Consider the following 27,775-nt stretch of genomic DNA (forward strand, 5'->3'; position numbering starts at 1 on the left):
GGCAAATATGAGGAAACAAATTTAGAGCAAATATTTGCCTAATGTGACCTTACCTTTAGTTCTGTCCGTCCTTGTCTTCAGTAGGAGATTGAGAGCAAATAAAACTGATGTTGAAGGATTTTCCTTTTAATCGAATTGCAACGAGTCTTTCATTCACTGGGGTGAAGCTGGAGACCAGATGTTTTAACCTCCGACCTTTGTGTCATGGCAGCTATAATACAGTGCGTCACCTTTAGGTGTTGCTGTGACGCCTTTCCCAATCCATTATATTTCCGGTGTGGAAGTAATGTCGGCCTTGAACTTTTCAAGTACATATGCCAATGCGTAAACTGCACCTTCCCTATAAAGAGTGCGAACATTCCATGGTCCTTAAAACGTTTACGGGGTTCGTCAACTTTAGAGAGGTTTGTATTTCTTTTCTTTGTTTTTTCATAGTAGGCTGTTTTTTCTAGGGGAGTGCTACTTAACCGACGCCCAAACCCCAGTTTTTAACGTTCTTATGGGTGAACGCGCGGCACATGTTAGCTCACTACCTTAAGCGGGTGTTAAAGGCAGTTTTCCAGGTGACACCATGGGGAGGTCAGTGTCTACTTGAGATGAAAGAGGGACCAAGATAAATCCTGGGCTTTGCCATGTTAAAGCCGGTCAGGACCGTTCCTTGGTATCTTCCATCCTGCGTACATAAGCTGCCTTGCCTACTTACCTTGCTTACCTATGATAAAAGAATAAAAAAGAAAAGGGCAACTCAGTTCGAAATTTCCTCGGCCTTCTTTATTCTTTTATTTTTATTATGTCAAAAATGAAGCAGGAAAGCAAGGCAACCAGGCAGAGCAGCTTATGTACGCAGGCCTTAAATGCGGCATTCAGAAGTGTTTATTTGCTCCGCAACTGTGTTTATTTCCTCCGCTCTCAATTGAATTCAAGCTTTATTGTTCTTGCTTCAAGTATCTTAAAGGCGGTTTTTTATATTGTCTTGCCATCGGCAGTTAAGATTTCGACATGTTCTCCTTCTCATAAATTCCCATAAATTACCGAAAAAATGTTCGCAAATTATTTTACTTTATTACAAATTTTTGTGGAAATGTTTATAGATGGGATTCTAACCGGTATTTACCCAAAACTTGGGTAAATACCCCGTAAATACCTTTTTTGGGTGTTTATTTGGGTATTAAAAAATTTATTTTGAAATGAGGATTTTGGTTTTATGCCATATCATGGTAGAACCCATGGCACAATTAACCAGGTAGTGGCATCGTAAAATGTTGGATATGTTATGTCAAAACTTTATTTATGTTGTTGGGGAAATTACAACAAAAATATTTTTTTTATAAAGGGATTTGACTTTACATATTCGATCAGCTGGTGTGATGCCACTACCTGGTAGTTCTGCCATGGTAGAACCATAAAAGGTAACAGCAATACACAGCTGTCTGAACTGGGTTGTAACGTTAGTGTCAAATTAAATACGACATTTTATATATTTATTTCTGTTTCGATGTACATTAGGGATATAATTTTTTGAGGAAAAAATATATCATTCCCAAAAAACTATTTCCCAAAAAGACTTTTTCATATCAATGATATGTAACCTCCTCCAAGTCCGAACGACGAGCCGCACAATAAAATACCGCTTATAGAGGCGGTACAACGTTTGTTAATATGGTAACATGGGGCGCCTTCGCCACGTTTTTGTTCAATATGTCCTCATATCGACATCATTAAAGTTTTTCCAAATATTATTTTTGGTAAGAATATTAGCATGCCTTGACTACAAATTTTGATATATAAATGATTATAATCTTGTTTTTAAAATATCATTTTTGAGAATTTACAAAATGTCTAAAAAGTGGCGAAGCCTCCCCACCCATGGGGTAGCTTCGCCATCGAAATAGGGCATATACCAACGGACTCTAAGACTGGCTCTTACCATACTTCCTCCTCAAATATCAACATTATGCATAAAAGGAACATGCTTTCTATTTAATAATCAAATATGATTCTAAATTTTACAAAAAGAAACATATTCTAGCCGTTAATTGAAGTAGGTTCCTTGAAGTTAGGCATAAAAATGAAATTTTTGCCAAATTAGATAGGTTTAGCACAATATTTGATTTCAACTTCACATTATAGCGTGGTATATCAATAGCATAAACAATTTAAGTTAAACCTGACATATTTCTCACATTAACCCACAACACCCCTATCATGGCGTAGCCGCCCCACCCCCTACATAGTTCATAATATGAATATATTTACATTCATAATTACTTTTATCATGCAAATTATTTGGATTTATATTCTTCAGTAGTTGTCTATTAACGGTATAAAATATAATTTTGATATCACAAAAGGTATACCAGATATCACAAAATATACCTACCATGAATATTTTTCGCAATACCCCAAAAACATGAAACCGGGTGCATCAGCAATCATATATTTGATAGAAATGCCAATTTTTGGGAGATGAAAGATCTTCGTTAATCTCACAATTTTCCCTCTAACGGCATTTCTGTAGCAGTTATAATTATCAAGAAAATCGGCGCTGTCGAAGGCGCCCCAGTGGCGAAGCCGCCCCATGTTACCATATGTGAGGTATTTTGTTAAATTTGAAAAAAAATAAAGCCCTAATAAACATCTGCTTCTTTGTTTTCAAAAACAAAAGATTCAACCAGCTTTTCCTTTTTCAATGAATTTCCAGCGACCACAAACATCTTTGTAAGAATTCTACTTTCTGCGAGAAATTATGCAATTAGTGGAATGATGTGGAAACATTCAAATTGAAAATGTAACGAGTTTTCATTCATGTTTTCCAAAATATACAATCAAATGTGAAAAATTATTAGTTTTTTAAATTCAAATAATAATAATTTATAGACATTTCTTTATTTTGTTTACATATATCTTTGACACTAACATTACAAACAAAAACAAATTTCTATGTGGTTGTTGTTGAGTTGTATTAGTTGTAGTATTTACTTTACCTTATATTTGTTCTGCCATGGTACATTTTACTTTCGAGAAATAACTTCATAAATCGCCATTCATTCCCCACGATTCCCCTGTGTTCAAATTTGTCCAATTGTAATTGTGTCATGGTCTATATCTACATTAGGCAATTTTCCTTGCGGCAATTGTCACTTTAACTGTGAGAGAGGGTGTTGAGAGGCAAGGGGTTATCATATGGCTCTCCTGTCTCCCCATTAAACTTACAATTGCCGCAAGGAAAACTGTCTAATGTTGATATAGACTTATAATGGATATCCTCATCTTTGCTTACCTTCTCATTGATTAACTTCATTTCACTTTCAATTTCGAGGTCAATGTCCTTTTCTATATCTGTGAGGAATATCGAAATCAAAACAAAATTCCAACAAAAACAAATACGAAACAGAAGTAAAACAAAACCAAAAACCTCCCTTTCCAAATGACGCACGTGGATAACATTAAAAACAAACAAATTGGAAAAAGGAAACACAGAAAACAAAACAACCCCCAAAAACCAGCGTGCACTATTTTAGCCGGGTCAACAAAACATAAGGGCAATGTTTACACCTAAACAAGTCGAGTTTCACTTTTTCCAAGAGGTGGTAAGAAGGAATAGAGGAACGAAATGATAGATCGGTTACCAAGGTAACCCTAAGGATAGAGCCGTCAGTTAATTTCCTTTTTTCGGACAAACGTCATTTGATTGAATCACAGCCCTAGGAAAAGAAGAACATTTTCGGGGGAGAAAATGTTTATTTTAAGAAAAAAAATAATTATTATTGAAAAAATAGGGAAATCTTTGTAAACATATTTGACAAGCATCAAAATGGACCTTCCCGAAGTGGTATCGGTAAGGAAATTCAAAGAATTATCCGCCCAACAAAAGGATGAAGTCTATGAAACCATTTTACAACTGGCCAGGGTCGTTGATGATTTGCCCAAGAAATCATTACGCAAAACTCTGGATCTATCATTGGCCATCCTGCAATACAAGGGCGAACAAGTTCGAGAACTTGAGTCGGAATTGGATGAAAAGGACCAAGGAAGTTTGGGTAAGTAAAATGTTTTTTTTAAGAAGGTGGAGGGTGTGAGGTTAATTATATTTTTTTCGTATAAAATTTTAGAATCGCACAATGACCGTTTGGTGGATGAAAATGAGAAACTGAAAGGCATGATTAACAATTTGGAGGATGAACGTTTGGAATACAAAAAGAAAATTAAAGAGGTAAGAAGATCACCTAAATTGTCCATATGTACCAGATCGCGATAGGCCTTCTATAGATAGAAGATCTGTTAAAGGTATTCTGTAGACATAAAACCACCTAAAGGTGTTCCATAGATAGGAGACCTTCTAAAGGTCTTCTATAGATGGAAGATCACATAAAGGTATAAAGAACTCCTAAATGTACACTACAAATGGAAGACCTCCTGAAAGTATGCTACAGATTGAAGAATTGTTAATGGTATTTTATAGATAAAAGACCTCCGAAAGGTCTTCTGTAGACAAAACGCGTCCGAAAGATATTTTATAGATAGAGGACCTCCGTATGATGTTCTACATATTGAGGACCCCTAAAGGTCTTCCATTGATGAAGACATTCCAATGGCCTCTTATACGTAAAATACCTCCTTAAGGTCTCCTAAAGATGGAAGACCTCCTAAGGATAGTCTGTAGAAGGAAGACTATTTAAAGGACGTCCTAAAGGTCTTCCATTGATGAAGACATTCCAATGGCCCCCTATACATAAAATACCTCCTGGAGGTCTCCTCCTTAAGGAAGACCTCTTAAGGATCGTCTGTAGAAGGAAGACTAAAGGCCTTTTATAGATAACAGACCTCCTTAATGACTCCTTTAGAAGATAGAAGGCCTTCTAAATGTCTTCTATAGATGAAAGATCTCCTAAAAGTGTTCTATAAAAAATCCACCTAAAGGCCTGTAGATATAAAACCTTCGAAAGTTATTCTTTAGATAAAATATCTCCTATAGGTCTCCAAAAAACTGAAGATATTCTACAGATAGAAGACCATCTACTTGAAAATTTAAATGATTGCTTTTTTTGTATTTCAGCTAACCGAAGAAATGTTTGCCATGCAAAAGAGACTGCAAGAGGCCACTGCCAATGCTGAAGGTAGTGACAAAGATTCCTCAGATCCACTATCTGAACTGGATAAACAAGAAACATTACTGCGTAATATCAATACCAAAAATAAACACATTAAACGGCTACTAAGGGAAATCGAGGTAAGTTTCTCGATCAGTTTCAAAATCCCAAAAAATGAAATTCAAATTAATTTTCATTCCAAAAATTTTACAGTCCCTTCAAAATCAAAATATCGAACAATCGAAAACGATTTTGACATTGGAGAAAGATTTTCAACACAGCAAGGAATCAATGATGAAGCTCAAGGCCGATATAACGCTGCTACAAAGTGAAAACTCTGCACACAAAGAAAATATTGAAGAGTTGAATATTGAAATCAAACGTTTGGAAGGGCAAATAAACTATCTGGAAGAGGAGCGCGATAAAAGTGAGGCAGAAGTTAAGGAATTTGTTGATAAGCTGGAGAAAAAGGCCCTGGCATGGAAGAAAATCATTGATGAAAAAGATAAACAACTGAGGAAGTTAAAGGAACGCAGTGAACGCTCGGAAGACATGGAAAGTGCCAAGAGTAGCAGTGAAACCACCAAAGAAAGTGAGACAACTAATGATGAGGAAGAGAAAACCCGGTTATTGCATGTAAGTAGGAATAACATTCCTGATTAAATGACTCCTCTCATATCCACTCCCCCTCACAGTCCCTTGAATGTCGTGACAAACTTATTGAACAGCTGGAGCTGAAAATCAAAACAATGGCCGAAGAAATGATTGCCTCCACCAAGTTAATGAATAAAATCACCGCCGAACGTGAACATGAACGTAATCCCCACAACCCTCGCTCATGCTGTAAAACCATTGAAATGGCTTTGAAAACAAGTAACGATAAGGTGCGAGAACTCACCGAAATGTTAGAACGAGCCGAAGAAGAATGTTGCTTAAAAGCTAAACAAGCTTTAGAGGCTTCAAATGCCTTGACTGCCTATCAAAAAGGTGAAGATGGTCTGTTAACGGCTTTAAGGAAATGTTCATCTTTGGAGACAAAGTTACAATCACGTGATAAACAAATTCGTGCTTTAGTTATGGAGTTGAATTCGTTACATGAAATAGCCCAAGAGAATACGTTGTTGAGGAAACGTTTAAATATCCCCGAAGATGTGGTAATAACAACAAAGAATATGACAGCAAAGGAGCGTAACAAAGAGAAAATGATTGAAAAGCTAACACTGAAATTGAGAGCATCGGAAGAAATGCGTTTGCAATTGAAAATGGAAAAATGTGATTTAAGGTGAGTGGATACTCCGAAAAAAACCCTCCTATAACCCACCTAAATCACTTAAAGGGCTTCTATAGTTCAAAGACCTCCTAAGGGTCTTCTATAGATAGAAGACTTCTTAGGTTGCTTGTAAAAATCTTTAAAAAAATCCGTGCTTGTTGTGGTCTTTGGTTTGGCCCCTAAAATCATTTAAATAAAAATGCACCTATTGCGAAATTTCGTTGCTTTTAAAAATCTGTAAAAAAACCGCGCTTATTGTCATTGGTTGCTTGTAAAAATCATTAAAAAAATGCATGCTTATGGCGGGCTTTGCTTGGCCCTACAAATCATTAAAAAATGCATGCTTATGGCGGGCTTTGCTTGGCCCTACAAATCATTAAAAATTCACGCTTGTGGTGGTCTTTGGTTGGCCCCACAAATCATTAAAAATTCACGCTTGTGGTGGTCTTTGGTTGGCCCCACAAATCATTAAAAATTCATGCTTATGGTGGGCTTTGGTTGGCCCCACAAATCATTAAAAACTCCACGCTTATTTTGGTCTTTGGTTGGCCCCACAAATCATTAAAAACTCCACGCTTATTGTGGTCTTTGGTTGACCCCACAAATTATTAAAAACTCCACGCTTTTTGTGGGGTTGGCCCCATTAAAACATCCACGCTTATTGTGGTCTTTGATTGGCCCAACAAATCATTAAAAAATTGGTCCCACAAATTGGCCCCACAAATCATTAAAAAATCCACGCTTATTGTGGACTTTGATTGGCCCCACAAATCATTAAAAAATTGGTCCCACAAATTGGCCCCACAAATCATTAAAAAATCCACGCTTATTGTGGTCTTTGATTGGCCCCACAAATCATTAAAAAATCCACGCTTATTGTGGTCTTTGATTGGCCCCACAAATCATTAAAAAATCCACGCTTATTGTGGTCTTTGATTGGCCCCACAAATCATTAAAAAATCCACGCTTATTGTGGTCTTTGATTGGCCCCACAAATCATTAAAAAATCCACGCTTATTGTGGTCTTTGATTGGCCCCACAAATCATTAAAAAATCCACGCTTATTGTGGTCTTTGATTGGCCCCACAAATCATTAAAAAATCCACACTTATTATGGTCTTTGATTGGCCCCACAAATCTTTAAAAAATCCACGCTTATTGTGGTCTTTGATTGGCCCCACAAATCATTAAAAAATCCACGCTTATTGTGGTCTTTGATTGGCCCCACAAATCATTAAAAAATCCACGCTTATTGTGGTCTTTGATTGGCCCCACAAATCATTAAAAAATTGGTCCCACAAATTGGCCCCACAAATCATTAAAAAATCCACGCTTATTGTGGTCTTTGATTGGCCCCACAAATCATTAAAAAATCCACGCTTATTGTGGTCTTTGATTGGCCCCACAAATCATTAAAAAATCCACGCTTATTGTGGTCTTTGATTGGCCCCACAAATCATTAAAAAATCCACGCTTATTGTGGTCTTTGATTGGCCCCACAAATCATTAAAAAATCCACGCTTATTGTGGTCTTTGATTGGCCCCACAAATCATTAAAAAATCCACGCTTATTGTGGTCTTTGATTGGCCCCACAAATCATTAAAAAATCCACGCTTATTGTGGTCTTTGATTGGCCCCACAAATCATTAAAAAATCCACGCTTATTGTGGTCTTTGATTGGCCCCACAAATCATTAAAAAATCCACGCTTATTGTGGTCTTTGATTGGCCCCACAAATCATTAAAAAATCCACGCTTATTGTGGTCTTTGATTGGCCCCACAAATCATTAAAAAATCCACGCTTATTGTGGTCTTTGATTGGCCCCACAAATCATTAAAAAATCCACGCTTATTGTGGTCTTTGATTGGCCCCACAAATCATTAAAAAATCCACGCTTATTGCGGTCTTTGATTGGCCCCACAAATCATTAAAAAATCCACGCTTATTGTGGTCTTTGATTGGCCCCACAAATCATTAAAAAATCCACGCTTATTGTGGTCTTTGATTGGCAACACAAATCATTAAAAAATCCACGCTTATTGTGGTCTTTGATTGGCCCCACAAATCATTAAAAAATCCACGCTTATTGTGGTCTTTGATTGGCCCCACAAATCATTAAAAAATCCACGCTTATTGTGGTCTTTGATTGGCCCCACAAATCATTAAAAAATCCACGCTTATTGTGGTCTTTGATTGGCCCCACAAATCATTAAAAAATCCACGCTTATTGTGGTCTTTGATTGGCCCCACAAATCATTAAAAAATCCACGCTTATTATGGTCTTTGATTGGCCCCACAAATCATTAAAAAATATACGCTTATTGTGGTCTTTGATTGGCCCCACAAATCATTAAAAAATCCACGCTTATTGTGGTCTTTGATTGGCCCCACAAATCATTAAAAATCCACGCTTATTGGGGTCTTTGGTTGGCCCCACAGATCTTTAAAAAATCCACGCTTATTGTGGTCTTTGATTGGCCCCACAAATCATTAAAAATCCACGCTTATTGTGGTCTTTGGTTGGCCCCACAGATCTTTAAAAAATCCACGCTTATTGTGGCCTTTGATTGGCCCCACAAATCATTAAAAAATCCACGCTTATGGTGGTCTTTGATTGGCCCCACAAATCATTAAACAATCCACGCTTATTGTGGTCTTTGATTGGCCCCACAAATCATTAAAAAATCCACGCTTATTGTGGTCTTTGATTGGCCCCACAAATCATTAAAATATCCACGCTTATAGTGGTCTTTGATTGGCCAAAAATCATTAAAAAATCCACGCTTATTGTGATCTTTGATTGGCCCCACAAATCATTAAAAAATCCACGCTTATTGTGGTCTTTGATTGGCCACACAAATCATTAAAAAATCCACGCTTATTGTGGTCTTTGATTGGCCCCACAAATCATTAAAAAATCCACACTTATTGTGGTCTTTGATTGGCCCCACAAATCATTAAAAAATCCACCCTTATTGTGGTCTTTGATTGGCCCCACAAATCATTAAAAAATCCACGCTTATTGTGGTATTTGATTGGCCCCACAAATCATTAAAAAATCCACGCTTATTGTGGTCTTTGATTGGCCCCACAAATCATTAAAAAATCCACGCTTATTGTGATCTTTGATTGTTGCTAAAAATCTTTAAAAAAATCCTTTAAAATGTCATATTTTAGGAAGGAGCTACTTGAGCTGCAACGCAAATTGAATATAAGCCCTGAAGCTCGAGCTATTTCGGAAAATCCCACCCATACCACTACAGACCAGAAAAGTCTCCAAAAGCGAGAAGAAGAAGAAATTTCGAAAATCCAATTAGATTCCCCTAAAATAACACCAAAGCGCAAAAATAGTTCAACCAATCGTCATCTGACCAGAGAAATTGGAGAAGTGGAGGATTCATCTAATTCAGCTGATGCCTCCTTGATGGTCACCGTATGTAGTCAATGTAATGGCAATATGCGTATAGAATTACAAGATCAAACCTCGAGAGAATCGGAAATAAAATATCAAGAAGCTTTGGAAGAAAATGAAATATTAAGACAAGGCATGTTGGAGATCCTGGAAAAGCTAAGAGAATACGATGGTGAGTTAAGTACACGAGAGAAGCGAGTTTGTTAATTCAACATTTTTATTTTCATTACAGATTGTTCCGACAATATTACCATCAGTGATTTGTTGCTTGAACGTTTGATAAGGGCCCTAAAATTGACAAACTCTCCCACAAATTCTCCCAAACATCTACGCGATGAGGTTAGATTACTTAAGGAGAGAGAAAAGGCTTTAGAGGAACGTTTAACGCAACACATACAACAAGCTCAACAGTCAGGAGAACAACAATTGGAGATTCCTAAAGACGAACCTGCCATTTCGGAAGATTTGCCATCCTTGGAAAGTTTGCGTGAGGAAGGTGAAATAAAATCCCTGCAAGAACCATCATCACCACCTTTGCAATTGCCACACTACTTGGATAGTTCCACAAGACCCACAACACCCACTAAGAGCATAAATATACCCAATATACAAACACCACAGGAAGCACTTACCACGGAGGAACAGAGGCAACAGGAATTGCAATTGGAAGAAATGAAAATTTATAAAAAATATTACGAAGAACTACAATTGCACATGAATGCCAGTGAAGTGGAGGTCATGCAAAGCTGTGGCCAACTTACCGAGAAAATTGTCAACTTAGAAAAGCAGCTGACAAAGGAAACCCAAAGTTACTCCTATATGCGGTGGGATTTTGATAAAAATCTAAACATTTTAAAAAATCTTGAACTTCAACTAATCGAAAAGGAGGCAAACTACAAAACGGAAATTGCCGCGGCAAATGGAACAATTGAAAAGCTCGAACAAGATTTGGAATATTACAAAACAAATTACATTTACAATCGCGATGATTACAATGAGCTGCAAAAGTCGCTGCAACAATGTCAATTGCAATTGGCCCAGCTAATCAAAGAAGTTTTGGTGGGAAAATATGGCAATGATCTTAAAATACCTGATATGTGTATGGACTATGGCATTATCCAGGACGATTTGCAACTTAGCTTTGTTACACAACAAGAATATGAAGGACAGCAAAAATTGTTAAAGGAATTTGAGACACAACGTTTGGAACTGCAAAAGAAAAATTCACAATTGGAATCTCTTTTGGAAATTGCCCAAGATCAAATAAGTTCCCAACAAAGGCTACTCAATGATATCACTGATAATCACATTAATTTGAGACATCTGGTGGCGGATTTACAAAGTACTACGGAAGAGAAATTTCTAATGGCTAAAATTCAAAGGGATTTAGATGCGGGTAAGTTTGGAAATGGAAACCATATAATGGAGAATTCATCCAAATATATTTGACAAACGCTGATGAGCGTTGACGAACAAAAGATCTTTAAAAATTCCATGACGACTTTCATCTTTGGATGCCCCTAAAAATTGTTGGACAGTCTACATTTATTGTCCCCATTGGATGCTCCTAGAAGTCTTAAAACAGAAATTTTTAATAATGCTCTTAGAAACCTTTGAAAAATCCACGTTTATTGTCCGGTTTGGATACGTTTGTCTGTTATGGATACTGCCAAAAATCTTTAAATAATTCACTTTTCTTGTCTTCATTGGTGCTCCTCTTTGGACGCCTCTTTATCTTATTGAGGCCAATGTAGACAATATGTCTGTATTTTGTGGCTTATCCGCTGAAATTGTATGTGAATGATTATACTAATTGTTCCCCAAACATCCCCGACGGGACTCATATCAATGAGTGCACCCCGATTCATATTAGCTCAATGATATGGCACCTACTGTTTATCGCCGAGTCCGAACGGCGTGTCCTAAGGACACCACTTGTAGAGAAGTTTTACATGGCTGAAATACTCAGGAAATGTCGCCAACATAACTCAAGGGTATTTTGCCACCGTTGAAAATGTTGATGTTGCCTGGCCGGGGAATCGAACCCATACCATTGCACCACGGTGGCACCCAAATGATTAGGATGGAGAAAATGATGGATGGAAGGATTGAGCACCATCCTGAACAAAATTGGGCCAAGATAGTCCTTGGTTCCCTCGGGTGGAGTCTTTCATCGGTTGAGGTTTCGGGTGCACGCTGTTGCACGACATGCTGAACGTCTGGGAAGTAGCGTCGGAAATCTCGTCGGGAGTGTCTAGGAGGTGGATTTTGACTTAGGGTATAATGGTTGAGAGATTGTAGGTGGACATCAGTCATTTGAACATATCCGATACCGATTCTCTCAAATGTGTGTTGGTTCTTTCTCTTTTCCCCAAGTGGAACCAGCGAGGGCCTTGAGATCTTTGTCCTTGGTCGCGATCTGAGCGGGTTGTTTGGAGAAGGTAAGGAGGTTATCAAACACAAAACCCAGAATTTTGGTGTGTTCAACAATAGCTACTGTTCTTCCGTCTACTTACTTAGCTGTCCCATTACAGAGCATTTGTTCCATAGACCGAACTAAGAAAAGATCTCCAATTCTCTCTGTTTAGTGCTTCGCTTTTTGGAATACCGCGCCTTGTCATCTCTTCATCCACATGTTTGCGCCATCTATTCGTTGGCCTGCCAATTCTGCGTGCACCGCCATGTGGCTCGAATTTATACGCCTTTTTAGCGGGTTCATCATCGCTCATTCTTATATGGCCTAGCCAACGCAATCGCTGCATCTCGATACGTTTAACTATATTGATGTCGTTGTATAGCAGATACAGCTCGTGGCTCATACGACGTCGATATTCACCGTCAACGCAGATTGGTCCGTAGATCTTTCGATAAATTTTTCTCTCAAACACGCCAAGCACTGCCTTATATGCTTGCGCAAGTACCCAGGCTTCGGAACCATACATCAGCACGGGTAGTATCAGTGTTTTGTAAAGCGTTATTTTTGTTCGAAGAGTTGTGGCTTTGTTTTTAAAGTGCTTACTTAAGCCGAAGTAGCATCTGTTGGCCAATGTAATTCTTCTTTTTATTTCACAACTGATGTCGTTTGTTGTGTTTACGGCGGTTCCGATGTATACGAAGTGTTTTACTACCTCAAAATTATAGGAAGCAACTTCAACAGTTGGTCCGATCTCAATGGACGCATTGCACGTCGACACCATCAGCTTGGTCTTCTCGCCGTTTACCGCCAGACCCACTTTAGCAGATTCTCCTTCGACTTTCATAAAGGTATCGGTTACTTCTTTTACTTATCGTCCCATGATGTCTATATCATCAGCATAAGCAAGTAACATGTGGCTATTGGTGTAGATTGTGCCACTTCTTTTGACGTTTGCCTCTGGTATAACCTTTTCTAGCAGGATGTTGAAAAGATCACAGGCTGTCTCCTTGCCTGAAGATCTTGTGTCAGTTAGAGTCATTTTACAAAGCCGAATGAGCTTTGCGGGGATACCAAATTCAGACATTGCTTGGAATACCTTTGAACGTAGCGGGCTGTCGAAGGCTGCTTTATAATCGACAAAAAGGTGGTAGGTGTCGATCTGCATCTCTTGGGTCTTCTCCAGGATTTGCCGCAGGGTAAGTATCTGCTCAATGTGGACTTGCCAGGTCTGAACCCACATTGGTATGGCCCAATTATCTCGTTGACCATAGGCTTATGTCGTTCGCACAATATCCCTGACACTATCTTGTAGGCGATAGGGAGAAGACTTATGCCCCTATAGTTGGAGCATAAAATCTTATCTCCTTTCTTATGGACGGGACACAGGATGCTTAGGTTCCAATCGTCGGGTACGCGTTCTCCCTGTCAGATGGAGCTAACTAGCTGATGCATACACCTTATCAGCGTGTCGCCTCCGGTTTTAAACAGCTCGGCTGGTAGGCCATCAGCTCTTGCTGCCTTATTATTCTTCAGCCGGTTTATTGCTGTCTTTACCTCATCTTGGCCGGGTGGTATACATTCAATATCATCTTCTGGGATTGGATCTGTGGTATCTTCGTCGACTTCGATACTATTGGATACCAACAGTTTCCAGATTACCTTGCTGGTCTCTATAGGAGGATGTGCCAGTTCCAAAGCCATCAGTTTGATGTTTCACTCTTTGGTAGAATTTTCGGACTTCATTCTGTCTCATGTACATCTCGATTTGTTCACACTTCCGCTTTTCCATCTCTCTCGTTTTCCTGCGGAAAAGACGTTTCTCCTCTCTCCTTTTCTCCCGATACCTCTCTCGTGCGCTACGCGTTGCTACTGATTGTAAAGTAGCCATATGTGCCGCATTTTTCTCTTCGGTAGCAACACGACACTCCTGGTCATACCATGGATTCCTTGGTGGAGGTCTCTGGTATCCAAGTACTGATTTTGTGGCTGTTTGCATGGAGTGGGCAATGTTTTGCCATTGTGTTATGTTATCGGGACAAGGAGTGCGTGCGTTAAGCAATTGGGCTAGTTGAGTGGAATATGCCGTGGCTATCTGTTGTGTTTGCAGCCTATTGATGTCCAACTTCCGCGTTGTGTCTGTCCGTGCTTTATTTGCAACGTTTAGACGGGTACGTACCTTTGCTGCAACAAGGTAGTGGTCCGAATCAATGTTTGCGCCTCGGAACTATCGTACATCCAACACGCTCGATGAATGTCTTCCATCTATCACAACATGATCAATTTGATTACTTGTTCTTTGATCTGGCGACAGTCAGGTGCCCTTATGAATATCGAGATGCTTAAATCTGGTACTGCTAACTACCATGTTTCTTGCAGCTGCAAAGTCTATCAGCCTCAAAGCATTGTCAGATGTTTCACTGTGGAAACTGAATTTCCCGACTGTTGGGCCCAAGATTTTCTCCTTTCTAATTTGGGCGTTAAAATCGCCTAGTATAATTTTAATGTCATGGGCAAGGCCAACGGTCATAAGTTTCTTCTAAGCGCTCGTAAAATATATCTTTGGTCTGTTCGTCCTTGTCTTCAGTGGGAGCATGAGCGCAAATAAAGCTGATGTTGAAGAATTTTGCTTTTAATCGAATTGCAGCGAGTCTTTCGTTCACTGGAGTGAAGCTGGAGACCAGATGTTTTAACCTCCGACCAACTACAAATCCGCAACCAAACTCATGCTTTGTGTCATGGCAGCTATAATACAGTGCGACACCTTTAGATGTTGTTGTGACGCCTTTCCCGTACCATCGTATTTCCTGTATGGCAGTAATGCCGGCCTTGTACTTTTCAAGTACATCTGCCAATGCGTAATCTGCACCTTCTCTACAAAGAGTGCGGACATTCCAGGTGCAGATTCGCAGATCATGGTCCTTAAAACGTTTGCGGGGTTCGTCAACTTTAGAGGGGTTTGTTTTTCTTTTCTTTCGTTTTTTCATAGTAGGTTGTTTTTTCTAAGGGAGGGCTACTAACTAGACGCCCAAACCCAAGTTTTTAACGTTCTTATGGGTGAACGCGCGGTACATTTTAGCTCACTACCTTTAACGGGTGTTAAAGACAGTTCCCCAGGTGACACCACGGGGAGGTCAGTGTCCACTTGGGATGAAAGAGGGACCAAGACAAATCCTGGGCTTTGCCATGTTAAAACCGGTCAGGACCGTTGCTTGGTATCTTCCATCCCCTACGTCACCCTCTTTCGTCTACTTGTATATCTAATAACTCTCTTACCTCCTTGGTCCAACACGTGAAAAGAGTCACAGTGGATTTTGTTGATGACAGCACTAAATGTCTCTATCTCTGCATTTCGCCATTTCGATGCTAATGTTGAAGCTCTTTAGAGGACTTTGCTTTGGCGATAGCTGCTACGACTTCAATTGTATCATCCATTTATTCCATCTGGCCACCTCGATGATAATGTTGAAAAATTTTGAAGCACTTCAGAGGATTTTCCTTTGGAGATAGCTGCTACGACTTCAATTGTGTCATCCATTTCTTCCATCTGGTCATCTCGATTCTAATGTTGAAGCGCTTCAGAGGACTTCGCTTTGACGGTAGCGGTGCTACGACTTCACTAGTTGTGAAGGAGAGTGTATCGGGGTCTCGATAAAGCTTCTTACTTCTCCTAACTGTGCTTCGCTTGGCTCTGTTCTGCTAAGGCAGGTGTGCGATGACTTATTGGCAGACTAAAAATAGGGAATTATCATTGGCTGTAGCAATGTGACCCTGATTGTGACCCCATATCCCAACTATTAAGGTGACTAATCCATTTAACACGACCGTGTTGGATTAATTAGCTCATCCGTCAATGTTATGATTGCGCTGGTCACTAGTTTTGTTGACTCTGATCTCATCGCTTTGGTCGGCGAGCCGCTTTGCTGCCTTGATAATAATCATTCTTAGGAATTTCCTACCTCCAGAAGTTTTTTTTTTTTTTTTTGTTTGCACAACTAGGGATAGCCGCTTAACAGACGTCATGTTTCTGCGTATTTCTCCATTACACACTCCACAAAACCATTTTTGTGGTCTAGTTGCAGGCCTGGTCTGTTGCTTAAGAATAAATGGATGTGCTGGGTGCCGGATACACAGATATAGTGCTGCATGAGAGACGGCAATTTGTCGGGTAGTACAGCTTGCTGAGTTGGTTGTCCTTGGTCAAGTAATACTCGGGTCGTTCCGGAGCAGAGATCCGATAGTTGAACTGAAGTTATACACCTCAGCTAAACTAAAACTAAGCCTGGTTATATTTCGGGTAGTACAGCTTGCTTAGTTGGTTGTTCTTGGTCAAGTAATACTCGGGTTGTTCCGGAGCAGAGATCCGATAGTTGAACTGAAGTTATACACCTCAGCTAAACTAAAACTAAACCAGTCATTTTCTAATAGGAATACCACACTCCAGAAACAAATACACTATGAACGTATGACACCTTTTTCCCGCTATCAAAATTCCTCTGATTTTCTTAAAAAAAACGCCATTCTCTTCCCCTAGTTCACACAAGGCAAAAACCCCTTGTATTCCTTTATTTTCAAAATTCTCCGATTAACTTAAGCCCTTCAACTTGGCTATTGATACGAAATATGAAGTTTCCTCTGATTATCTGAAAAAATCTCTTCTTGCTTCTATCTGAATTCTATGCCTCCGACGAAGAGACATGTAGGTCAAAACTACTGTAAATTATAATTTTGATAATAACTCTTTTCCATCTTACATTTTCTCGTAAACATATTTACCTTATTTCCAGCTAAAACCGAAATCAGCAGTTTAAAATATGAACGTGATGCGTTAAAACTTCAAACAGAAACCTTGCAACAGGATCTCATAAGTCGCGACAATATCAACAAGGAGTTGACGCAAAACTTCCAAACTGAACGCCAAAATAGTAACATTAAAATCAAGTAAGTGTCTCACAAAAGTGTCGCCACTACTTCCGATGTTTGTTACTCTCCTATGTTCTCTTTCCAGATTCCTACAGAAATCTCTAAATTGTCTCCGTGAAAAATATGCCAAATTTACCCCGCTTGTCTTCCTTACCAACTTTGTGTTTTCATATAATAAATTTCTTCAAAGGAATTCCCTCCACGTCACGTCTCCCAAAAAGTCAATGGCGAATGAGGAAGATATTCGCAGCCAAATGGAAGAAGTAATTGGTGATCTGCTAAAGGAAAAACTCGAACAAATGGAAGGAAATCAACAATTAATAAAGGTAAGGAAGAATACATAGGATTTTCTCAAGAAGTGAGGAAAGAAGACTTAACATTATATATTTATCCCTAGAGCAATTGGTACACGATATTTTTTTTCGGTAATTTACACACACGCCACTCTTGATAAAATTTTGATACATTTCTAGAGACAATTCACCACTAACATTTGTCTGATCTCATTAATATGACTCAATGTTCTGTTATTATTTCCATTTCTCTCTCATTTAAGCTTGTTAAAAGTGAAACACAATGTAAACTGTATGAGGATCAAATAAAGCAATTGGAAAAGAAGTGTAACGATTTGGAAAAGGACCTGCATGAAATGAAAATACGTATGGCTACAGAATCGGAACATTGGCATACCATCAAGGCATTATTTGGCAAGGATAATGTTGAAACAGATAAAGAAAAAAACACAACTAATGGAAAAATTGTAGAAGAAAAGTTGCCAACTGCAGAAATAGGTTGTAATACAGATCCTGTTATAACTTCACCACCAGTACCAGCTGAACGAAAACTTTCAGCCAATAATAAAACACGAAGAGTTTCTATTGAAATGGTAGACAAAAATCTATCGCCCATACAAACCCCTAGCAAGAAAGCCAACAAAGAGCAGGGAACACAAACTGAAGAATTGAAAACTGAAGTTGAGAAAGTTAGAAGAGAAAGTATTGTTTCGGAGGAGAGGACTTCAAAGAGCTCGGAAAAAGTTAATATTAATGCAAGTGGATTACCTTCAGAGAGTAAGGAATCGAAAACAACTTGTGAAGTGGAAATTCAAACTTGCAAGGAACTCGAAGTGGCATTGGAATCGAAAACAGTGCAAACTCATGAAACTAATGCAGAAAAAGAAGCAAGGGCAAAGGAGATTAATGGAAACCCCAAGCATACTGAATTAAAGGAGGCCTTAATCAAATTAGAAAACACGGAACAATGGTAAGGTTAAAAATTCAATTTAATACACATGCTTTAATATTGTTTTGCTTTTAGCCTCTCCAATGCCCAAAAACAAATTGAAGATTTGGAAAACCAACTTAAATCTTTAAAAGCTTCATCGCAGGAATCACAACCGTCCCCGCCCAATGAACAAAGTATGCCTGCTACTAGCCTACAGTCAGATGTCATTGAGGTAAATATAAAACAAATTTCAAATCCAAACATAAACTTTCAAAACATTCTCCCTTTTACATTTTATTTTAGAAAACCATATTATCCTTCCACACTTTATTAAGTGAAAAGGACAAATCCATAGGTAAATATCAAGATATCCTGCAGACCGAACGTGAACAGGCCCATCTCAACGCCAGCAAACTAAACAATGAAATTGATGGCCTAAAAAATACCATAACCAATTTAAATTTCAATATTAAAACAAAAGATATTGAGATATTAGAATTAAAAACCCAATTGGAAACCTTGACGGTACGTCGCAATTCCCATGAGAAATTAGATTTGGCAAGATCAGTTTCAGGACCAGAAGAAAATGTTGACAATAGTCTACATGAAATGACAGATGAAAAGATTGAAGAACTCTTTGAAGAGAATTTAAGTCCACAGGCCCAAGCTTCGCCTGTAAAATTGTCACCAGCTAGTCAAGCCGCCGCACATGTAACAGAAAAACATGAACTGGAAGGTGTCAAAGATATACCAGAGAACTATGCGAAGCAATTGAGAGAGCTTAAAGAGAAGGCCAGTTATTGGGAGAGCGCACTTAAAGTCAAAGAAGATGAGATTATCATACTGAAAGAGAAGTGAGTATTACAATGCACAGAAAAACAATTTCTGTAGAAAAATTCAAAGAAAGATCAAACTCGGTGAACTGTTCCACAAGAAAAACTTTAACTCGAAACATTCTACAAGAAAAATCTAACTCGCAAACTTTTCAATAAGAAAAATTCACCTCAGTGAACTTTTATATGACATAAGTTCACCTCTGTGAGCTGTTCTATACGAACAATTCACCCAGGTGAATTGGTGAGATGTTCTATAAGAAGTTCACATCAGTGAACTTACATATCTATGAGAAATATTCAACTAATTGAACTTCTCTATAAAAAAAATTCACCTCAGTGAACTTTTCTTGACCACATTTTTGACAAAACTTCACCTATGTGAACTGTTACATATGAAAATTTCATCTCAGTGAACTTTATATAAGAAAAATTCATCTCAGTGAACTTTTCTATAAGAAAAATTCACTTCAATGATCTTTTCCATAAGAAAAATTCACCTCAGTGATCTTTTCTATGAGAAAAATTCACCTCAGCGAAATTCACCTCTGAGAAAAATTCATCTCATTGCATTTTTCTATAAGAAAAATTCGCCTCAGTCAACTATTATATAAGAAAAATTCACGTCAGTGAACTTTTCTATAAGAAAAATTCACCTCTGTGAACTATTATATAAGAAAACTTCACCTCTGTGAACTATTCTAAAAGAAAACTTCAACTCAGTGAACTTTTCTATAAGAAAAATTCACCTCAGTGAACTTTTCTATAAGAAAAATTCACCTCAGTGAACTTTTCTATAAGAAAAATTCACCTCAGTGAACTTTTCTATAAGAAAAATTCACCTCAGTGAACTTTTCTATAAGAAAAATTCACCTCAGTGAACTTTTCTATAAGAAAAATTCATCTCAGTGAACATTTCTATAAGAAAAATTCACCTCAGTGAACTTTTCTATGAGAAAATTTAACATCGGAGAACTTTTCTATAAAATATTAACCTCAGTGAACTTTTCTATAAGAAAAATTCACCTCAGTGATCTTTTCTATAAGAAAAATTCACCTCAGTGATCTTTTCTATAAAAAAAATTCACCTCAGTGATCTTTTCTATAAGAAAATTCATCTCAGTGAACTTTTCTATAAGAAAAATTCACCTCAGTAAACTTCTCTATAAGAAAAATTCACATCAATGATCTTTTCTATAAAAAATTCATCTCAGTGAACTTTTCATTAAGAAAATTCCAACTCTGTGAACTTTTCATTAAGAAAAATTCACCTCTGTGAACATTTCTATAAGAAAAATTCATCTCAGTGAACTTTTCCATAAGAAAAATTCACCTCAGTAAACTTTTCTATAAGAAAAATTCACCTCAGTGAACTTTTCTATAAGAAAGATTCACCTCACTGAACTTTTCTATAAGAAAAATTCACCTCAGTGAACTTTTCTACAAGAAAAATTCACCTTAGTGATCTTTTCTATATGAAAAATTTACCTCAGTGAACTTTTCTATATGAAAAATTCAACTCGGTGAACTTTTCCATATGAAAAATTCACCTCAGTGAACTTTTCCATATGAAAAATTCACCTCCGTGAAATTTTCTATATGAAAAATTCACCTCAGTGAACTTTTCTATAAGAAAAATTCAACTCAGGGAAATTTTCTATAAGAAAAATTCACCTCAGTGAACTTTTCTATAAGAAAAATTCACCTTAGTGAACTTTTCTATAAGAAAAATTCATCTCAGTGAACTTTTCCATAAGAAAAATTCACCTCAGTAAACTTTTCTATAAGAAAAATTCACCTCAGTGAACTTTTCTATAAGAAAGATTCACCTCACTGAACTTTTCTATAAGAAAAATTCACCTCAGTGAACTTTTCTATAAGAAAAATTCACCTCAGTGAACTTTTCTATAAGAAAAATTCACCTAAGTGAACTTTTCTATAAGAAAAATTCACCTCAGTGAACTTTTCTATAAGAAAAATTCACCTCAGTGAACTTTTCTATAAGAAAAATGCACCTCAGTGAACTTTTCTATAAGAAAAATTCACATCAGTGAACTTTTCTATAAGAAAAATTCACCTCAGTGAACTTTTCTGTAAGAAAAATTCACATCAGTGAACTTTTCTATAAGAAAAATTCAACTCAGTGAACTTTTCTATAAGAAAAAATTCACCTCAGTGAACTTTTCTATAAGAAAAAAATCACCTCAGTGAACTTTTCTATAAGAAAAATTCACCTCAGTGAACTTTTCTATAAGAAAAATTCACCTTAGTGAACTTTTCTATAAGAAAAATTCACCTCAGTGAACTTTTCCATAAGAAAAATTGACATCGGTAAACATTGATTTTCTGTAAGAAAAATTGTTCTGTAGGAAAAATTCACCGCGGTGAAATGTTGTATAAGAAAAATTCACCTCGATGAAACTTGCATTTGGAAAATTCTGATTGGTGAACTGAACTATAGGAAAAATTCAACTCAGCGAAATGTTCCATAAGAAAAATTCACCACACTGAACAGTTCTGATAATTCACCTCTGAACTTTTCTATAACAAAATTCACCTCTGTGAGCTTCCTCTAAGACAACTGCACTTTCGTCAACTTGTTCTATAAGAAAAATTCATTTTTCCTTTCAGAATACGTCTTTTAGATGAACGTGATAAAACAGCAGCAAATACTAACAACCCAGAAATGGAGCAATTAAGGTCCCTTCTGGAGGAGAAAGATCGACACATCAATGAATTAATGGACACATTGAATAACTTCCATGTAAGTGATTCCAACTTTGGTTTTTCAAACCTGAGTTCATTATTTTCCTCCTCTACTTTCAGGACGATCAACAGCGTTACATCAACGAATCCTCCAACTATTCGGCTGATCAAATTGCCAAATTGGCCAGTGATTTGACACGAACAGAGGCCACAAATAAAATCTATCAAACGCAAGTGGAGGCAATGCGTAAACAATTGGCCAATCTGGCTCAGCGAGAAAAACAAGCACGCGAATTAAACCAATCACTAAGGCAGCAACTTATTAAGCGACCCGTGGTTTCAATTAAAACCGAACTGAATGCCCGCGTCAAAAATGAAAATCTTCAAAGACGGCTACAACAATTGGAACTTGATTTGGAGGAGGCTCGAGCGGAAATACAAAGGCAGAAGGCCATCATTGAAAGTAAAAGAGCACGCAGTGCCAATGAAGTGGGACTGTGGGAGAAACAAAAACGTTGGCAGCAGAGTGCAGAAAAGTTCAAAGCCAAACTCGAAGAAACCGAAGTAATGTTGGAAAAGACACGAAGTCTATTGCAGTCGGCACGCACCACCATCAATCGTTTGGAAAAAGATAAACAAATATTAGAGGCCAAACTTGGCAGGTTCACACAGCAAAATGTCCAAAATGCAATGAAATGTTGTCGTACACCTTCATGTCCCAATTTACATCATCATGGTTCGCCGGGCCACGTGGGTGCAGGTGCGAAATATACACCTTCAGAAAGTCCTGAAACTTATACAGGTGCCAGCAGTGAATGTAGTTCTCCGGGGCGATGTTCGTCCATACAACAGCCATGTGGAAAGTCACATTTTCCCACCTCAGCTTCAGTTCAGGATGGCCATGAAGAAATTATACAAGCTCTTAAGGCTCGCATTGAAATGCAACAGCGTAAAATATTGGCTTTGGAACTGGAAGGCAAAGGCAGTAACGCCTTGACTACAGAAATGGAAAAACTCCAAGAAAAACTATCTGCCATTGAGGCACAAAATATTCGTTTGGAAGCAAAGAATCTACAACTGCAATTGGATAATGATCTCATGAGACAGGGTGATGGCACCGAACGTCTGCAAAAGAGAATAAAGCATTTGGAAGAGTAAGTAACGGGTGGAAATATTTAAAGAGTTGGTTTTTAAGCCTTGGAAAAGGTCAAAAGTTTCATGCCAAAAGACCTAAAAAATCAAATTGCTCTCAAAATATGAATTATTTTCGTTGTCTAATTTTAACAGCTATATTATTGCCCTCAAGGAAGAAAGAGCCTCAGCTGAAGCTCGCCGGGAGCTCTGTAAATGCAGTGGCCTCAAAGTCAATATACAATCTGGACAATCGGCAGAGCATACCATAATCTCGCTGAGAAATATTGTGGAAAAATTACGGGCAGAGAATAAATATCTAAAAGATGGCCGAAGATCATGTGAATCAAGAGTAAGTTTACCAAAATACTACAAAATAATAAAAACTATTCATTGACTTACCCATTCATTCATTGTCTGTCTCCTCATACTCTTTTTAGACTTCCATTGATACTCCTGTTGTCGATTCATCACGTCTGCAGCAAATGTACAGCGAATCAATGGATAAAATTGCAGCACTACAAATGGAATTGAAACAACAAGCCAGCAAGTGTCCACATTGTGAAAATAAAAACAAAATATTAGACAATCATCCATCATCGTCACCATCTGTAGTGGCATCATCGTTACAAGATGAGTTACGTTATGTCAAGGAACAATTGATAAAGAAGACACAACTATTGCAAAAGGCCAAAGTTCTGTTGACACGTGCCGCAGCCAAGGAAAAAGTTTTAAAGGAACAATTGGCCATGTGGAAGAGAAAATGTTCGGAATTACAAAATGTACCGGTGATTGACGAAATTAGTGAATAATATACGGGGGGTTTAAAGGTGTTTGCATTTTCATTTCAAGTGAGGCGTTTTTTGTTTGTTTATACATTTACATATGTTGGTTTTATTTATTATTTTTAGAAATTTCATTGCTATCGTTTAAAAATAAAATGTATTTTTTGTTATTTTATTATAATTTAATCCACATTTTTATTTAGTTTTCTTTAATTCATTTCTACTTCATTGGCATTATATTTCAATTGTAAAACTATGGTATTGGGTGATGTCTGATCGGCCACATTTATCTGCTGACCATCTTTAAGGCCCAGTTCACCCAAAGATTGTGTTAGATTTGCTCGAGTGCGTTCTTCGATACTTTTAACGGTAGACATGTAAAGCGTTTTGTTTTTACCATCAACCATAGTTGTGATACCTGTACGGATGAGAAGAGAATAAAGAAAGTATTTGTAAAAATGGAAACAATAATAAAGAAAAAATAACAAACAAAATTCCCAATAAATGATTATATGTTTGTCATCTTTGATATCTCCTAAAATTCTTTAAATCCCCCATGGCTATTGCCAACTTTGATAGCTCTTAAAATTCTTTAAAAAATCTAGGCCTATTGTCATCATTGGTAGCTCCAACAATTCTTTAAAAATTCCAACCCTATTGTCATCTTTGATAGCTCCTAAAATTCTTTAAAAAATCCACGCCTATTGTCATCTTTGATAGCTCCCAAAATTCTTTAAAAAATCCTAGCCTATTGTCATCTTTGATAGCTCCTAAAATTCTTTAAAAAATCCACGCCTATTGTCATCTTTGATAGCTCCCAAAATTCTTTAAAAAATCCTAGCCTATTGTCATCTTTGATAGCTCCTAAAATTCTTTAAAAAATCCACGCCTATTGTCATCTTTGATAGCTCCTAAAATTCTTTAAAAAATCCACGCCTATTGTCATCTTTGATAGCTCCTAAAATTCTTTAAAAAATCCACGCCTATTGTCATCTTTGATAGCTCCTAAAATTCTTTAAAAAATCCACGCCTATTGTCATCTTTGATAGCTCCTAAAATTCTTTAAAAAATCCACGCCTATTGTCATCTTTGATAGCTCCTAAAATTCTTTAAAAAATCCCCGCCTATTGTCATCTTTGATAGCTCCTAAAATTCTTTAAAAAATCCCCGCCTATTGTCATCTTTGATAGCTCCTAAAATTCTTTTAAAAATCCACGCATATTGCCATCTTTGATAGCTCCTAAAATTAACTAAAAAATGCACACCAATTGTCATCTTTGATAGCTTCTAAAATTCTTTAAAAAACCCACGCCTAGTCATCTTTGAGACCTCCTAAAATTCTTTAAACTGTAAATGCCTATTGTAACATTTAATAGCTCCTAAACTTCTTTAAAAATTCACGCCTATTGTCATCTTTAATAGGTCCCAAAATTCTTTTAAAAATCCACACCTATTGTCACTTTTTATAGCTCCTAAAATTCTTTTAAAAATCCAAGCTTATTGTCATCCTTGATAGCTCCTAAAATTCTTTAAAAATCCACGCTTATTGTCATCCTTTATAGCTCCTAAAATTCTTTAAAAATCCAAGCTTATTGTCACCTTGATAGCTCCTAAAATTCTTAAAAAAAAAAATACACGCTTATTGTCATCATTGTAGCTGCTAAAATTCTTAAAAAAATTCACGACTATTGTCGTCTTTGAAGCTCCTAAATTTATTTAAAAAATCCACGACTATTGTCATCTTTAATAGATTCTAATATTTTTAACAAAATCCACACCTATTGTCATCTTTAATAGATTCTAATATTTTTTAAAACATCCACGCCTATTGTCATCTTTAATAGTTCCTATATTTTTCTTAAAATCCACGTCTATTGTCACTCCACGCCAATTGTCATATTTTAAAGCTCCTAAAATTCTTTAAAAAATCCAAGCCTTTTTTCCTCTTCGGTTGCTCCCAAACAATTTTTAAATATCCTTTGTGATTGCTCCCAATAAACTTGTCCTATTTCTCCTTATCGAACATTAACCAATCTACTTCAACAACAGCAACACGTATTTCTATGTTATACGCAATGTCTAAAACTTACCCGGTTGTTTCATTTGGAAACGTGGATTTTCACACAAAATTTTAATCAAATCTTCCAAAGTTGTTGTATTTGGATCTTCAATATTCACCACTTGGGGAATATTACTACAGGCCAAACAATTTTCTGATTTTTCCGCAGCATAAGTGTAAGTATAAATGCCATCAATATCATTGAAATTCATATAATTCGACATACTGTCATAACAACTGGTGGCCAATTTGAAGACCTCAGTTGCACAAGCGGCTGCTATAACAGCATTCGTACTAGCCACAGCCGGTATAATGTGTTTTATTACACCCTGTACCAAGCGATAAGTAACACCGCTGATATTATATTGTGTAGCACGCTCCAAGGCACGTTCATATACCCATGCAATATGTTGTGGGTCATCACCTGAAACAGAAAAGATATTGTTCTCATATCCTAGAACCCATAAATGCCATTAAACCTGATAACCGATTTGGAAAGGAGGAAGTGTAGAGAGATCGCAGAAGAGAAACTCTATTGGGGTCGATTTAAAAAAAGAGTCATATGAAGGTCGATTTTTATTTATTTTAAGGATTTTTGCAGAAGAAGTTCTATAGAGGTATATTTTTATAGAATAACTTCTATAGAGGGTCGATTTTTTCAGAAGGATATCTATAAAGGTCATTATGTATGAAGGAGCTCCATAGATCATCGATTTGGTAAAGGGGATGTTTTAGAGGTTTATTAATAAAAAAATAGATCTATAGAAGAACGTTTTATACAGTACCGACGCTATAGAGGTCAATTTATATAGAGGGAGTTCTATATAAGTCCGATCTGTATATAAAGAACTCTCTGGTCAAAATGTATAGAAGGACCTCTGTACGTAGTTCGTGTTATTTTGTTTTATTTATATACGGAAGAAAATTAAGAATCTCACCATCCAAGGCACAGTTAAATGGGTTCTCCTTATCCCATTGTATAATCTTCACATATTCAATGCAATGTTCCGGCAAGCGTGGTGTATTGGCAATAGTACACAAAGGATAATTGATTTGAGGTGGGAACAAGTCCAAAGTACATTCGATGCATGCCGTAAAACCAGGCAATATGACACGAGCATTTCCCTTAAATCCCTCGGTGCCACCATCAATCATCGGTATGATACTGGAAGGATCAACACTACCGTCGTCTTCATTGTAACGTAGCATTGATATCAACATTCCATTGATCCATCTTCTGGCCACAATGGAATCTAAACCACAAACAATAATGTGAAATTGTTGATAAAAGGATTCATCGAAATCTTGAATCTTGGCACAATGTGGCGTCACATGACATGTGGGTATACGTTTATTTATGAATTTTGCAGCACATTCAGCCTTGGACAAGCCAATATCATTGCGTCTGAACAAAAACTGACGATTCAAATTGGACAATTCAATAATGTCCATATCAATGACGTGAATATCACCGAAGCCCATCAGTGCCAGATCTTTGAGAAGTTCACAGCCCAAACCGCCAGCACCTAGAAGTGCAAGGAGAGATTAAATTTACTGTATTTAAACATTTGAGTTTGCAGGCGATGACTTACCAATGACTAATATTTTGCAAGTGTTTTGTAAAAATTCCAAATTATCTGGAGATGGTGTAAAATCAGCTTTGCAAAAAGGACCAGCCCTTTCCAAGATATGACGCAAGCTGTGCCATCGTTTGCTATTTAAGGAGCTTGTCGATGCTGGTGACATGGTAGAGCTCATTATTCCTATTCCGGTAATTCATTCACAATATATTTCAGGGGTTCACTAGATTGAAAAAATTGCCTCTTCAGGGCTTTACAGTTAGAAAAACGAACCTCTTCAAGTTCATTGTTTAGAATGAGTGAAACAAAAGGAAATTAAAAAAACAGCGCGTTCACAGTGTTACCAT

At 37.3% G+C, this 27,775-nt stretch overlaps 2 protein-coding genes across 2 annotated transcripts; one reads left to right on the plus strand and one right to left on the minus strand.

Moving 5' to 3' along the window:
• The first annotated feature begins 3,463 nt into the window (after nucleotides 1-3,463).
• Cep290 (Centrosomal protein 290kDa) lies at nucleotides 3,464-24,294 on the plus strand. The gene is made up of 16 exons (XM_073981438.1): nucleotides 3,464-4,040; nucleotides 4,113-4,213; nucleotides 5,057-5,230; nucleotides 5,304-5,726; nucleotides 5,786-6,372; nucleotides 9,540-9,946; nucleotides 10,007-11,170; nucleotides 16,975-17,128; nucleotides 17,196-17,436; nucleotides 17,667-18,373; nucleotides 18,428-18,566; nucleotides 18,638-19,188; nucleotides 21,799-21,931; nucleotides 21,994-23,027; nucleotides 23,161-23,356; nucleotides 23,445-24,294. Exons 1-16 carry the CDS (start codon nucleotides 3,815-3,817, stop codon nucleotides 23,814-23,816), a joined length of 6,609 nt encoding a protein of 2,202 aa, XP_073837539.1. The 5' UTR covers nucleotides 3,464-3,814; the 3' UTR covers nucleotides 23,817-24,294.
• On the minus strand, nucleotides 23,950-27,725 carry Uba3 (Ubiquitin-like activating enzyme 3). The gene is made up of 4 exons (XM_073981439.1): nucleotides 27,441-27,725; nucleotides 26,787-27,374; nucleotides 25,880-26,272; nucleotides 23,950-24,207 (listed from the first exon to the last, which is right to left on the minus strand). Exons 1-4 carry the CDS (start codon nucleotides 27,604-27,606, stop codon nucleotides 23,999-24,001), a joined length of 1,356 nt encoding a protein of 451 aa, XP_073837540.1. The 5' UTR covers nucleotides 27,607-27,725; the 3' UTR covers nucleotides 23,950-23,998.
• Nucleotides 27,726-27,775: the final 50 nt, after the last annotated feature.

This window comes from Musca autumnalis, unplaced genomic scaffold (assembly GCF_047663935.1).
Source record: "Musca autumnalis isolate F117 unplaced genomic scaffold, ASM4766393v1 scaffold_4, whole genome shotgun sequence".
In the NCBI taxonomy this organism is placed as follows: Eukaryota; Metazoa; Arthropoda; class Insecta; order Diptera; family Muscidae; genus Musca; species Musca autumnalis.